The sequence below is a fragment of the Perkinsus marinus genome, assembly GCF_000006405.1.
Source record: "Perkinsus marinus ATCC 50983 genomic scaffold scf_1104296944428, whole genome shotgun sequence".
Lineage (NCBI taxonomy): Eukaryota > Perkinsozoa > Perkinsida > Perkinsidae > Perkinsus > Perkinsus marinus.
This window is the reverse complement of record NW_003211397.1, coordinates 264674-279805: the sequence shown is the minus strand read 5'-3', so window position 1 is coordinate 279805 and position 15132 is coordinate 264674. Positions and strand designations below refer to the sequence as shown.

General features: G+C 45.2%; 4 protein-coding genes across 4 annotated transcripts; all 4 read left to right on the top strand.

The window, feature by feature from the left end:
• Nucleotides 1-3674: 3674 nt before the first annotated feature.
• Pmar_PMAR019116 (hypothetical protein) lies at nt 3675-4502 on the top strand (the record flags this gene model as incomplete). Its single annotated transcript, XM_002780171.1, has 1 exon — nt 3675-4502. The coding sequence occupies one exon, from the start codon at nt 3675-3677 to the stop codon at nt 4500-4502; it is 828 nt and encodes a 275-aa protein (XP_002780217.1).
• A 116-nt stretch (nt 4503-4618) lies between these two features.
• Nucleotides 4619-5910, top strand: Pmar_PMAR019115 (hypothetical protein; the record flags this gene model as incomplete). Its single annotated transcript, XM_002780170.1, has 1 exon — nt 4619-5910. One exon carries the CDS (start codon nt 4619-4621, stop codon nt 5705-5707), a length of 1089 nt encoding a protein of 362 aa, XP_002780216.1. The 3' UTR covers nt 5708-5910.
• A 4117-nt stretch (nt 5911-10027) lies between these two features.
• Pmar_PMAR019114 (hypothetical protein) lies at nt 10028-10479 on the top strand (the record flags this gene model as incomplete). The annotated part of the gene is made up of 2 exons (XM_002780169.1): nt 10028-10362; nt 10407-10479. The coding sequence occupies 2 exons, from the start codon at nt 10028-10030 to the stop codon at nt 10477-10479; spliced, it is 408 nt and encodes a 135-aa protein (XP_002780215.1).
• A 450-nt stretch (nt 10480-10929) lies between these two features.
• On the top strand, nt 10930-14414 carry Pmar_PMAR019113 (hypothetical protein; the record flags this gene model as incomplete). The annotated part of the gene is made up of 2 exons (XM_002780168.1): nt 10930-10993; nt 14320-14414. 2 exons carry the CDS (start codon nt 10930-10932, stop codon nt 14412-14414), a joined length of 159 nt encoding a protein of 52 aa, XP_002780214.1.
• Nucleotides 14415-15132: the final 718 nt, after the last annotated feature.

Sequence of the window (15132 nt, the reverse complement as noted above, 5' to 3'; positions counted from 1 at the left end):
CACCACTACCACTACCACCACCACCACCACGTCCACCACTATCACCACCACCACTACCACCACCACCACTACCAGCTCCACCACCACTACCAGCTCCACCAAGGACGTCCAGGCCATAGGCCAACTTCGAGGGGGAATCCAAGAGTAGGATCGTAGACCGGGTGACCATGAACAACGTATATCTTTTCAGGGCGTGTTCAAGTAGCATCACGGGTGATCCAACCCTGATGGTGCTATCGATGATTATAATTAAGACTATTCTGTAATATTTTATATATGATTTGCATGATGTTGTTTACATTTTTCCATCACAACGTTTTGTGTTGCGAAGTTGTCACAGAGCAAGCGTAGACTGAGCTCCTGGAAGTGCTTCATTCATTTCGGGAGTACTCGACGAGGTCGAGGGACTCGACTCGAGTCTCAACCACATCAATGCTTCAACGGTGCGAGATTGAAGGCAATTCGGAGGGAATAGAACTCATATCCATGAAACTCATAACGTACCATACACAGAGACACTGATTAACCCGGCACCCCTTTCGTATTCTCCTGCTATCCTACCGTAGCCAGGGTACATCATTTAGTTACTGCATTCTAGTAGATGATCATCATCAACATCACTAGTGGGGGAACTCATAGAAAGGATGGAAAAACACCACTGAACAGGAAACTTCTAACAGCAACGTATTGGCTGAGCCAGCCAATCAGCGTTGAAAGTGGGTTCTGTAATAGCGACGCCATACGTATGCAACCAGAGAGCTTAGTGGAAGGCAGTTACTCAAAAGCAGCGACTTGCCTTGGAGAGTCAATCATAATGACGATAATCTCATAGAACTTCCACACACGAACAACTCGTTAAGGCACGCAGGAGGGGGCTAACAACTGTGCATGAACGCCAAGACGTAAATGCTGTGACGACACGATCGGGAAAGATCGGCGCAAGTCGTATCGCGCACGCCCGAATATCTGTAGAGGGTTAAGTATCTGAAACGATTGGATATCTGTAACCGCTCGTTGGAGCGACTTTGAAGTATTGACTTAGTGTTAGAGTCTTATTACGGCTATTATTGCTGTAACGCTAGTCAGCGCTCTGAGTATATCTGTAACTAATTGAATCTAAGTTAGTCTTGTCGCGCTGAGTCTGGGATGGTTATTACACGCAGTGTCTATCAAGAGTCTGGTGAGCCTATAGTATCGCTAAGAGCATCTAGGATTCCTCGATTAAGGCCTAGATGATCCTCTGCTTCTTCTCTACAGCACAGGAACCATCATGCGTCCGACATAGCTATCACTACTGACGTCTCATCAACCGTCCCACCCTCACAATGCGCTCAAAACGACATCCGTGGAATTCGAACCCGGGCTTCATCTTAGATCGAATTTGCGACTTCCAAGTTGCATCATGCATGCAACTTGCATGGCACTAAGACTGTTGGGGGATCTCTGAAGGCCTGTTAGAAGCGAATTAGGCACAGCCTGAACTACTACGCAACACGTATATCGTCAAATTGAGTGATCACCAATATATTAGCATCCATTAAGCATCCCATCATCATCACAAGTGGTAACCCTCGGAGGGCTGTCCTCCACAACAGACCCTCATGTGAACGCAATTGACTGTCCACTTCAGACAATACCCCCATCCGATCCTATCTATCCTCAATGAAGATTCTTCATATCTGCTGTTGCACCTCCTCCTGAGCTCGGGTCGGCATCCATGCCATCACAGTCTACCAACACAAAACTGTACTTTTCGGCCGTCCTCATCACCTTCAGATGATTCCGAGCTACGCAGGCCAAAATCATAACGACGAGTCTTCAGTAGAGCCAATACGCCAAAACGCTATAGCAGGGCCATTGAACCAACACTCCATGAGAGGATCTGACTAGGAGACAGTGCATTGAGATTCGAACCCGCCGCTCGAGAGAGTACCACTGGAGAAACAGGACTCAGTCCCGTTTCTCCGACTCGGAGAAACATGTCCGACTCGGAGGACGAAGCAACACTGAGAGGCTCCGAGTTGCACCATTTTCTTGGAATCAGGTCTAATTCTGTCAACCGATTCGCGATTTGGACTTGGCATCGCAGAGGCACTTCGCGATGGCGAATCCAAATGTTCGCCGTCGGTTGCGCCACCAGCCCATTTCAACTTCCGACCTAGCGGCCTGTGTGAAGCTTGAACCCAGATTCCTACTGTGCAGTTCATGGACATTGACCGATGATCGGTCACCGATCGGCCATTACAGCTTCAAATGTTTTACTGTAAAACTTTTACAGAATATTTTTCTCCGTCATAACTGTACCCGTAACACCAGCGATCCTTGGCAGTGCCAATTTGGCTCTTCCCCCAATATTAAATATCCTTCAGTCGATGGTCAGATACAGGAAACCAAGTTGTCAGGTCAACTCAACAAGGATAACCAAATGGTTTCTAACAGAGGCTTACTTTTAAATAATCACTGCTACAAATGAAGTTGAAGCTAGGCCAAAAACACGCTAAGGATATCATCATACAACGCAACTGATAGACATTGCGTGTGTTATGATCAACATTCTAATGTTGAGCGTAGAATCATCAATTCTATGTCGAAAGGCTTTTTTACCCCCGATGAAGAGGGTTAATCTGATCTTAAACATTCATTGATCATAGACTTATGAGTGTGCTATCGAAACTTGGGACTCCGTATGAAGCTATATTAGCTGAAGCCCATATTACGAAAGGAAACAAGGTTGGCTCGCATTCAGCCTAATCGCAATCGGGACAGTTGTCCCTCGAAAATGAAGACACTTCCGTGGCTGGTCTGGTCCTGTCTTGGACTCTGCATCAAACAGACGACTGCATCCGAGACGTTATGGGCTGTAGCTGAGCATTGGGTTACTCGCAAGCGGGCCATGCTGAGCATCAAGATGAATTCCGTATCCTCATCAGTGATGAATGCAAGCAGCTGATAGTGTGGGGTCCTCAGACCATCAAGGGTAGGTGCACTGTGCGGAGGAATCTACTCGAAGTCGTGTTCGGGTCTTCAATTGATAGTATCAATCTGACATTTCAGGTAGCTGATGCTACTGACAACACAATCTCAAAGGTAGATGCAGGTATCAGATCGTGCTTCGGCTGCGCCCGGCAAGGTCGGCAGAAGTGCCAACAATAATTCTCAAAAGAATCCGCGTGAAACTCTGAATGTGATCGATGGTTTAGCACGTGTACCCATGATCCACCCTTAGCAATCGTACGACCGTTATATACTGTCTATCTGCTTACTACGCATAGGTAGGACCGCACAAGTAGAGCCGCAGAGTCGCACATAACGAACGAACGGTATAGCACAACGAATAAACTGACCAACGACAGATCATCCTACAGCAACTGCTCTGCTATTAGTGCCATGCCTCTCACAATTGCGCGCATCATGCGCGGCGCATGGGAATCACATGCGTGCAATTGTTGGAGACTCCTTGTATGATAGGATAAGGCGGCGCCTTGCGTCTCCCCCTGGATCGAGGATGTCTGATTGGTTCATTCCCACTAAAATTCAGTGATCGGATCGGTAGCGATCGATGATTGCTCTCGTGTAGAACGATCAGCTATGTGGACGGTAGCTGTACTGTGAGTAAGTTGTCATGATTACTCGGAATATCAGTTTCCAACCATCAAGAGCTTATTGCTAAGATAATGCCTCGTCTCCAGCTTAGTGTGATCATCTCTTGGTGGGCGTTGAGGTCATCAGTCCAAGGCCAGCCTCCCGATCATAAGAAGTGGGATCAGGCATGCCGCGATGTAATGCCTGGCCAGGTCACCCACTGCATGTACTACAAGTTTGGGGATGGTGTCGTGTGTCACGGAAGTGAGCCACCCATCCCCTGCGGTCCTGCGAACAGATCTGTCATACCCACATCTTCGATCCCTGTTGTTGACGACTGCGCCTCTCTGAACCCAGCCAGAGGACGGACTATTCGACAGACGCTAGCAGACGATACTATGAAGGACTTCATATGGGGACGAGCCGAGGACGTGACCCGATGCCTCAATAATCTCACCATCACCAACTTCGATGCCCTCTTCACTCTCCACAACCTCAAGTACGGCCTGGCTGAGACCTACGCCTTCACTGACATCGCTAACGGCTTGGACGACTCCGTGGAAGTCAACACCTGCAACTTCAAGCTGCATTCTCTTGACGTTGACATCGAGAGTTTCATTGATGACAGGATAAGTGAGTATGCCGCCGCGCTGGACCCAATGACTTTGGAGGAAAGGCAGAGGTTCTTCGGTGAGAGCATCCCAGTGGCCCCTTTTCACTTCGCTCTACAGCGTCAGTTGAGCCGCTTGAACGACGCTCATACTCGCTATGATACGCCATACAGGGACTTCTACTTCGTGCTTCCAATTCGCTTCGATTCGTATATGCGTGACGGAGCCCAGGTCGTAACTCTCGGCTTCCCGAATCTCAACACGAAAACTTTTCCGAAGTTCAAGACTTCGCTCGGGAGAACAATGTGACTCGAATACTATTCGATGTCTCTACCAATGGTGGTGGCTTTGTCGTTTCAACCTTCGCATTGCAATGGTATATTGTACCAAATGCCGACGAGATTTGCTTTCCTATTGTTCGTCATATGACCGATGATTGGATCTCCTGGGTGTCATCTTTCGGACTCAACTATAATCAAACTATCGACGACTTCTTCAACGAGAACGCTCAACTGGTTGGAGATCCAGGCTTCATCCACGAAAGGTTCCAACAGCTCTACATCCTGCTCAATTATGTCGACCAGGCGCTCTCCGCTTCGGCTACCCTGCGGGATTCTTTCATCGAGCGAATTGAAGTCCCGCGTCTGAAGGAGATCGAAAAATCTATATTATCACAGGAGCGTGTCGCTCGAAGAGTGAGCCTCTTCAAGTCCTTTCTGAAAGAGAGACGCTTTTTGAATTCATCAACGATCGTTGGTTCGGAATTGGCTCCACAATATGGTTGGTATCTCTTTGATAACAGGGAGCTTATAAACCCTAAAACTCGCGCGCCTTTCGACCCTCCTTTGAGTCACTTTGCAAATTATCGGGTTCTTCCATGGGGCGAGCCTTCAAACTACTCCGCCACAAGTACTTTCGGTTTCTGCTATGACGTATTGGAGAATGCTCTACCCGAAATCGTCAAAGGGTCGAGTTATGACCCGAATTATTGGACGGAGGTCGCTTTTGTGACTGATGGTAACTGTGGCTCTGCTTGCTCGTTATTTACGCAGACTCTACAGCTAACAGGAGCTGCAACGGCTTTCACTTTCGGCGGTCTGGCTGATCAGGCGATGGATGTTGCCTCTTTTGGTGGTGGAAACGTTCTGGAATATGACGACACATCCCCTCTGTTGAATATTGCCAGCCATCTCGGGTACTGGGCTACGTTTGGTGAGTCTGACTGGTCGAAGAGGCATACCAGAACTTGGGTTAACAAGCCGATACCCTTCCCGAACAGTGCAAGGGTTCGGTACACGTGGAACATCGGCTCGGCTGCACAACTCGGATCAGAGTCTTTACCTCGTCAGTTCTACATTATACCCCCGCATAAGCATTTGAATATGTGGGCTCGGAATCTCGATGAGAGAGCGGCTGTTCACAAGGAAATTGTTGGCATCAAGAACTGGACTCATGTGAGGATGAATCCGCAGTTCGCTGACTTAGGTGATTGCCCAGCCTATCATAATGCTTGAGCGATGTGATACTCGTTCTATTTATTTCACGCAGATGCGAAAAGTCTTTTTTGTCTTCTCACTCATGTAGTCGCTATAGCTGTCATTCACAAGAACAATTTAACTATACTCGGAAAATGTTCAGCAACGCAGCATCTCCCGCTGTTGCTCCTTTCGGAATGGTCAAGCTCAAATATCAATGTAGAACACACATTTCAAGTAAAGTGGTTGAATCATTGCGTTACGGAGTTTCCATGCATACCTTGCTGAGGTAATTCCGGTGTACAAGGCTCTACTGTAAGTAGTTCAATTCGAGGTATGTTACGAATAGTGAGTCAAGTTCCGCGCATGAGGGAAAAGTTAAGCGGATTGGAACACAACGCTTTTCCGGTCACTATCATCGAATCCACCATCTGAAAGATTATGCTACTGAGCTGTGATACGCCATCAGTGATAGCCCATCACCAAGGATAGAGTTGAGTTCATCGGTTGTCGCACTAGTCCCCATATGATGACAAATTTTGTCGGGCAAGGCATGTTTCCTCTCGTGATTGACGAAAAAAGTAGTTCACGAGTCGTGAACTTCTTTTCTTACTCGTTATTCACACGCACTATCGACCCGCAGTTTCGAACACCGGGAATCAGGAACTCTGATCCCCGGCGTTACAATGAGGATCACCGGTGACTCGTCGATTCGCTGGAGAAGTTGCGTTCGGTCAGCGAGAGACAGTCACAGAACTCCTGTGCTTCTTTTGAGTTCGTCAAGTTCGAAGGAAGATTGGAATTCTTATGTGCAAAATCCAAGCTCCTAAATTGCTTTGTCGGAATTGAAGTTCCCAAAACAGCGCACCGTCGAAAATCTTGACGGTGCGCTGTTTGCAAGATTTTGACTCGGAATAGAACTTTCTATTTGGGTATCTTGACGGCGTCAAGTTGACGCACCAACTTGCTCGCCTGTTGAAATTGAAGCTTCTCATGGTGAGATAGAAGTTTCTTACAGTGAAATAGATTGAGAAGGTTAGTAAGGCTCATGTGACAGCCTGCATAAGGAAATTGTCAGATATATTATATCTTCCCACACTGAATCGCCACATTTCGAAATCGATCCGAATTGAATCATTCGAATTGAGCCATTGAACTTGTCAATAAGTCATTGACAATAACCTTCAGAGGAGCATCACGTCGTGACGGAAAAGGCTCATGTTGTACCCACCGCAATCCATGCTGCTCTTGTGTCACCCTTTTTTGTGAAGTTCTTTCCCTTCAGGAGATCAGCTCCGGCTTCGGCCAGCGTGAGACCCTGAATGGACATCCATATTGAGCGATATCGGGCGACAGATTCACACAAACAAGTAGCAGTATCGAAAAACTAGATCGCGTGAGATGATACTTCTCAAAAAAACTCCCTCACACAGTCGATCGGTGACTTCTCTCTCTCGCTCGCAGCCGCCGTACGGCTAGGCGACTTCCAGCTACACCTAGTGTAACAACGGAGTTTATGAGGTCAAGCATAGGGCTGACCAGACCGCGCAGCAGAAAAAAAAATATACAGTAGGCTCGCGCCTATAAGAGTTGCATTAATACAGAGCAGAACGTGCATTCATGTTCATGGTTTTTTTTATTTTTTTTTATTTTTTTTATCATTTTTTTTATTTTTATTTTTATTTTTTTCTTTTTTTCCTTTATCCTTTTTTATTTTTTTTTCTTTATTTTTCTTTATTTTTCTTTATTTTTTTTATTTTTTTTATTTTTTTTCTTTCTTTTTTTACACCATATCATGCTTCAGCGGTATATCACAGCCCAACCGGATCCTCCGCTCCCACAAAGTTCTATTTTTTGCTGTGCTCGTTTTAACGTTGACGTTGTAATGAAGACTGGATAACTTTTAGAGGGGGTGTTGTGAGATAGAGCCGACCTGCTTGTGTAGACCTCCGCTCGAGTAACTCGAGCCGAGTTCCATAATTCCCGCGTTAACTTCTCGTGACTATGTTAACGACTACGAATCTTAACCCGAAGAATCAGCATAGAACCGAGCTGATCGCGGATGAGATCGGGATGACCTCATATCTACGAATGCAGTATAACTTTACAGTAATTGTGGGCTCTAATCTCTTCAGTGACTGAAGTTCAGTCACACCCAGCTTTTCTTCTTCTCCTGTTATACTCGCCCCTTGCTTCTGTCTCTTACACTGAAGCTTCCCCTCATATCGTCCTCTTAGATCGACCATAGAACTGCCAATTCCTTGGAACGGCAGAGGAGTTAGCGCTCACCATGGCCATGGCATGATGAGCTGAGCTCCGCTAGAAGAAGCTATTCATACCAATGTTAAAAGTCAACACATATAGACCCGCAATCTTATACAGGCCTATACAGTGTTCGTTATCTTGGAATCGGACCTAGTCTTGGTTTACGAGCTCATTCTATGACGTAAACGGACTAGGAACTTTAAGTCGACTCTTAAGCGTCGGCCCCTGTTCATATTATCGCATTCACTTTCTTCACCAAGTCTAGCCGGTCTCTCCAAGTAGTCTCCCCGCCAACTATTCGCGTGTTCAAATCCTCCTTTGGTCAGTAGCCTGCAATTCAATTCAAACTTTATTGCCGGACATTACACGCATAAAGCTTATCACCCTCTCATACGATCCGCGCAACGGGATCGTGGGCGCGGTGAGGCAGACCACGTACAATGGAGGACATGAGAAAGGTTACAGTGAACATCCTGAATGACAAGCAATGGAGAGTGTCGTGTAGATCATCTCCTCAGTGAAGTAGAGAAGCACAGTAAGTAGTGGAACTGTGTCATCCTCTCGAATATGTGGTGGCCAGCTGAGTGGTCGATATGGTGCTAAGGTAGGACAGCCACTAGACCATGTATGTTGTAGAATACCATGACGAGTAGCTTCTGTCCGTCTGCTGATCGATGTGACAGCTTCTGTGACGAGTGGGTTACTAATGACTAGGACCTTGTTTCTCCTCTACTCATGACCCTCCACAATCGTCCCTATTGCACAATATCCTACAAGCTGTGCTAAAGTCTAGGCTAGCTACTATGCTATGCTAATATAATGATACAAGTGATGATAAGGTGTTCAATGTATTGTATGTGATAATAGTGTTTTCAGCCTATCAACTCCCACTCGTATTAATATTATTAATAATATGTCTCTATCTTCAAGGCTTGATGTTGAGATGGATAATGGAGAGTCTACACCTTTTCCCGTGCAAGTTTGACAAGTGAGCAGACGAGAATGACAATGTTACCATCAAGAGTGACAATGAGAATCCAAATTTGTCACTTTTCTATTTTGTAACAACCAAGATTGACAATGAAAATCCAAGTTTGTCAAAGTTCAATTATGTTACAATCAAGATTGACAGTGAGAATTCATGTTTGACACCGGCAGAATATATCACAATCAAGAATGACAATAGACCATACAAGTTTGACAATACGCACACAAGTTTGACAATACGCATCCATATGTGACCATAATGGTCACATAAATTGCTCTATCGAATCAACTAGTACGAATGCCACTCGAAACTCTTAGGTGTGTTATTTCATAGGCTACGCAGACCCACCACTATCACGATGGCCGCGACCTCCTACCACCCGATACTAACGCAAGATCAATTTCTGCGATGATTAAGTTCAGCATGCCCAACTCAGCTCTATGCCCACCAACAGCTGAGAATTCTTCCGACTCGGAATCAGAATTCACGAAGGACTGCGGCTACGACTTGCTTCTTTTTATCCGAGTGTGACGAGTCTGACGTTCTGGCATGTCACGTCAGCCTGTCCGGCTTGGCCTGCTAGCTATTCGAAGCTGTATGGGACGCGGCATTCCCTGTTTCCTGTAGCTCCCCTTATTCTAACTCGCTCGAATTAGAGAGTAAGGGTGCACCTGTTCAACGTTGATACTATTTGATCCATTCCGAAAATGCCACAAGACACCCATATTTTCCATAACTCGCAAGAAATTTATCGTAGTTTCTTCGCACTCTCCCGAGCTCGGGCCGACCATCTTGTCACCGGCTGTGGACCACAGGGACTCCATAGTCACACCGCAGAGCCTGTGATAACGAACGAAAACATGCTGGCATCTACGTGAGGTAAATGATACTCCTGAGCGCGCTTTCTTCGGAAATACTATTTCCGAAATAGGCGCGCGCTAAAGATTCCCACGACCGCAGCCAGTCGTGCGACCGAAACCACTCCATTATGATCTTCTCACCTAAAACTGATTATGCAATGCAGGATTCGCATCGTATGATACAATTTATATCGAATAGTCGTATCATGAACTTTTTCATTATTTTCAGTTATTCGATCACTCGTAATGACTATTACTGCCATCGTTCATATTGTGGCCATCATGGCCACCATGGAGGAGACGTCTACCTCCCTTCCCACTCCTACGTCCACCCCCACCTCCACCGAACCTGCCACCTCTCCTGTCGAGGCCAGAGCCTCCAGGAAGGGTTTTTCCTGGTGGCCTGTCATGGAGGGTTTCATAGAGGAGCAGCTGGCCATAGAAGATGCTGCTGCAGGGGTCCCAGACCTGCTCCTCACCTCCACAACCTCGACCACCACCACCGCTGTTATCACGACTTCCACCACTACCAGCGTCCCGAGGGACAAGGCTGGAAGCGAGCTTCGAGGAGGAAGCTCAGGGTAAGACCGGAGACCGGGTGACTGTCAACTCATATTCTTTTCAGGGCCTCTTCAAGTGGCGCCGCAGCTCCAACTCTGTCGGTGCTGGTGGTGATTATAATTACGTTCTTTATGTAATATTCTGTATATTACGTGCATGATGATGTTTATTTTTTTCATTATCAATGTGTTGGGTTTCAAAGTTATCAAGGTAAGCGTAGATAGACCTTTTAGAAGAATATGACTCAAACTTTGAATTTCCGAAACTACTCGATGGAGGCGAAACTTGACCATTGAGTATTTTCGCCCACACCACATTGGTGCCAATTCTACAACGAGGCAACACTGAGACTAATTCGAAGATAAGATAATTCTCACTTATGAAACTTGTAACGTTTCCATCATAGGGACACTTCTTGATCTGAAGCCTTCCCCACCCAACCACCGTAGCCTCATATTTTACCAGCGTAGATAAGGTGCATCATCTAGCTACCGGATCCTAGAAGATGATTATCAGCAACATCACCAGTGGGGGAACGGAAAAAACACCACTGATCAAAGAACTTCCACCAGCAACGTAGCGGGTGAATGGCTCAGCCTGTCAGGTTGAACATATCAGGGTCGTACAGAATTCGGAGATTCTCCCAATACTGTACGACCCGTACAGTAGTAATACTACGGATCGTAGTGGCCTCCTGGGTAGTACTATTGGTAGCCAGTGTTGGAGTAGGAATATATGTAATCGCTTTCCTCAGCACCTGAGCTCAGGAGTTTCCTATACAGTGTTGGAGTAGGAATATATGTAATCGCTTTCCTCAGCACCTGAGCTCAGGAGTTTCCTATACAGTGTTGGAGTAGGAATATATGTAATCGCTTTCCTCAGCACCTGAGCTCAGGAGTTTCCTATACAGTGTTGGAGTAGGAATATATGTAATCGCTTTCCTCAGCACCTGAGCTCAGGAGTTTCCTATACAGTGTTGGAGTAGGAATATATGTAATCGCTTTCCTCAGCACCTGAGCTCAGGAGTTTCCTAAACAGTGTTGGTGGAGTAGGAATATATGTAATCGCTTTCCTCTGCACCTGAGCTCAGGAGTTTCCTATACAGTGTTGGAGTAGGAATATATGTAATCGCTTTCCTCAGCTGCTGAGCTCAGGAGTTTCCTATACAGTGTTGGAGTAGGAATATATGTAAACGCTTTCCTCAACACCTGAGCTCAGCAATTTCCTCACTTATTATAGCCATTATACTAGGAGTGCTCAGAAACCAATAAGAATCTCCATACATGTAGTTGACCATGTACATATTCCCCCCCCCACACAGATCGGACCCAAATTAGCCCGGGTAGCTGTAAAACCGTCGCGGCTTCCGTATGGGGTCCGTTGACAGTGAGCACGAGTCATTTGTACATCACTCGATCAACGATGCATAACGAAGTTTCACCCGTGATATGAAAACACTAGTGAAAAATATATTTCACCAACCACTGCATATCACCGCGAATATCGCGTTTCTCGCCAAGTACCACGCCACTTCACGTAAAACGGGTGGTGAAACGTCATTCACATTAACCGCGAGAAACTTGAGCTTCACTTCACTGATGTACATGCGTACTCGAAAGTGTTTCAAGATAGCAAGACCGACACGGAAAACGAACAAAACGAAAAATATGGTCAACCCCAAACTGTGAGGAAATTTTTGGAAAATCTTTCTCAGTCTCTGCACACATATATAGTCTCCCAATTGGTACACGAACTTCTATAATTAATGAGGAAACTCTTGAGCTCAGCTGAGGAAAGCGAACCTCATGCCGCTAGAGGCGAATTCCTCAAAATTCTCATAATGTCATCAACACATGTGGGTGACCATGTGAATATTTTTCCACCCTGAAAAAACTTCCTTCTTGAGATGGGTTTGATCTTCATATTTTACATTTTGTTTCAAAAGCGTGCTTGTTACAGGTACTACAACTTCTTTCTGGTTAAGTCTGTTGATGAACGTCTACACTTGTTACTTGTCGAATCAATTACTTCATACTTTGTGTAGAATTTCATTTCCCCCAAAAAACTCTTTTGCGGTTTTCGAGTTTGGCGGTTTTCGAAATCAAAGTAATTTAACTTTCCCTGGGTGATTTTCAATGTTGGAAATTTCTCCAAAATCATCAGCATTCTCCCCAACCGTCTTCACTTCTCTCGAAGATCGCTCCTTAGATCAGGTGAGAACAATCTTATATGCATTCACATTCACTTGGTCAGTGTCGGAGTATATGTTTGCTTTCCTCACCTGAGCTCAGGATTTTCCTCGCTGATTATAGACGTTCATATACGAATTTGGGTAGAAGTGTTAAGGAACTTATACATTATTTTTTAAAATTTCCTCGGAATTTCCACATGTAGTTGAACATGTGCATATTTCTCCTCGACTTTGTTCTTGGTATCGATCAGCAGTGTTGGTGGAGTAGGAATATATGTAATCGCTTTCCTCAGCACCTGAGCTCAGGAGTTTCCTATACAGTGTTGGAGTAGGAATATATGTAATTGCTTTCCTCAGCACCTGAGCTCAGGAGTTTCCTATACAGTGTTGGAGTAGGAATATATGTAAGCGCTTTCCTCAGCACCTGAGCTCAGGAGTTTCCTATACAGTGTTGGAGTAGGAATATATGTAATCGCTTTCCTCAGCACCTGAGCTCAGGAGTTTCCTATACAGTGTTGGAGTAGGAATATATGTAATCGCTTTCCTCAGCTGCTGAGCTCAGGAGTTTCCTATACAGTGTTGGAGTAGGAATATATGTAAACGCTTTCCTCAGCACCTGAGCTCAGGAGTTTCCTATACAGTGTTGGAGTAGGAATATATGTAATCGCTTTCCTCAGCACCTGAGCTCAGGAGTTTCCTATACAGTGTTGGAGTAGGAATATATGTAATCGCTTTCCTCAGCACATGAGCTCAGGAGTTTCCTATACAGTGTTGGAGTAGGAATATACGTAATTGCTTTCCTCAGCACCTGAGCTCAGGAGTTTCCTATACAGTGTTGGAGTAGGAATATATGTAATCGCTTTCCTCAGCACCTGAGCTCAGGAGTTTCCTATACAGTGTTGGAGTAGGAATATATGTAATTGCTTTCCTCAGCACCTGAGCTCAGGAGTTTCCTATACAGTGTTGGAGTAGGAATATATGTAATCGCTTTCCTCAGCACCTGAGCTCAGGAGTTTCCTATACAGTGTTGGAGTAGGAATATATGTAATCGCTTTCCTCAGCATTTGAGCTCAGGAGTTTCCTATACAGTGTTGGAGTAGGAATATATGTAATCGCTTTCCTCAGCACCTGATCTCAGGAGTTTCCTATACAGTGTTGGAGTAGGAATATATGTAATCGCTTTCCTCAGCACCTGAGCTCAGGAGTTTCCTATACAGTGTTAGAGTAGGAATATATGTAATCGCTTTCCTCAGCACCTGATCTCAGGAGTTTCCTATACAGTGTTGGAGTAGGAATATATGTAATCGCTTTCCTCAGCACCTGAGCTCAGGAGTTTCCTATACAGTGTTAGAGTAGGAATATATGTAATCGCTTTCCTCAGCACCTGAGCTCAGGATTTTCGTATACAGTGTTGGAGTAGGAATATATGTAATCGCTTTCCTCAGCACCTGAGCTCAGGAGTTTCCTATACAGTGTTAGAGTAGGAATATATGTAATCGCTTTCATCAGCACCTGAGCTCAGGAGTTTCCTATACAGTGTTAGAGTAGGAATATATGTAATCGCTTTCCTCAGCACCTGAGCTCAGGAGTTTCCTATACAGTGTTGGAGTAGGAATATATGTAATCGCTTTCCTCAGCACCTGAGCTCAGGAGTTTCCCAAGCTAATCATAGCAGAGTTTGGAGGTTGTATAAACAAACATACAGAAAACGAACAAGAATTTCCGGATTTTTTCGCAAAGTTTTCATATTATCACCATCACATATTTTTCCCACATTGTTGCTCAGATGCTAACACTCGCGAGGAGACATCTCTCCACAATTACAATACCTCTGGAATGCAATTCCCCGACGGTCTTAACAGCTCGAGTGGTGGCACTTGACGATGCCTTTGGATGGCTAGTTGATCATCTTCCATCGATGAGGCCGCTACTGTGCCTGATAAAAAGGTGAGGGAGGTGGCGATGGAGAAAACGAAAATGTAGATATGTATAATTGTCTGATTCGCAGTGGAGTTTCAAAGACTACCCGTTTTACGTGAAGTGGCGTCGTAATACTCGGTGAAAAACGCGATATTCGCGGTGATATGCATCAGTAGTCGTGAAATATATTCTTTTCACTAGTGTTTTTCATATCACTAGGGTGGTGAAATTCCATTGTTTTTCAAAGACTAATACTAACAATATGACATCATCATCGTGAAAGCTTTTCCAATTTCATATGAGAAATCAAAGTTATGATGGATGTTAAAATACGTGTTATGTAAAATAGAAATACGCCGAATTACGGTACGTTGGAGTTTCCGGTGATCCAAAGATGGTCTTCTTATAGGAGGTTTTGGAACTAATTTCCCAGAATTCTCATTTTATCACCAGCATATAAAGTTGGCCATGTGCGAATTTTTCTCTTCACACTGGAAGTTAATGAAAAGTAAAACGTTTTCCAACTCTTCAGCGAGTACGACTCCTGTATTCGCCGTCTATGTCGCTCGCTAGAAGCGACCACTCTCGCGACGGATCGTCTTGAACTACTTGACATCGAGATGAGCGTCAAAACGGATCGTGCGCGCGCCGAACATGAATCTGTTTTGGTAGGAAAAGA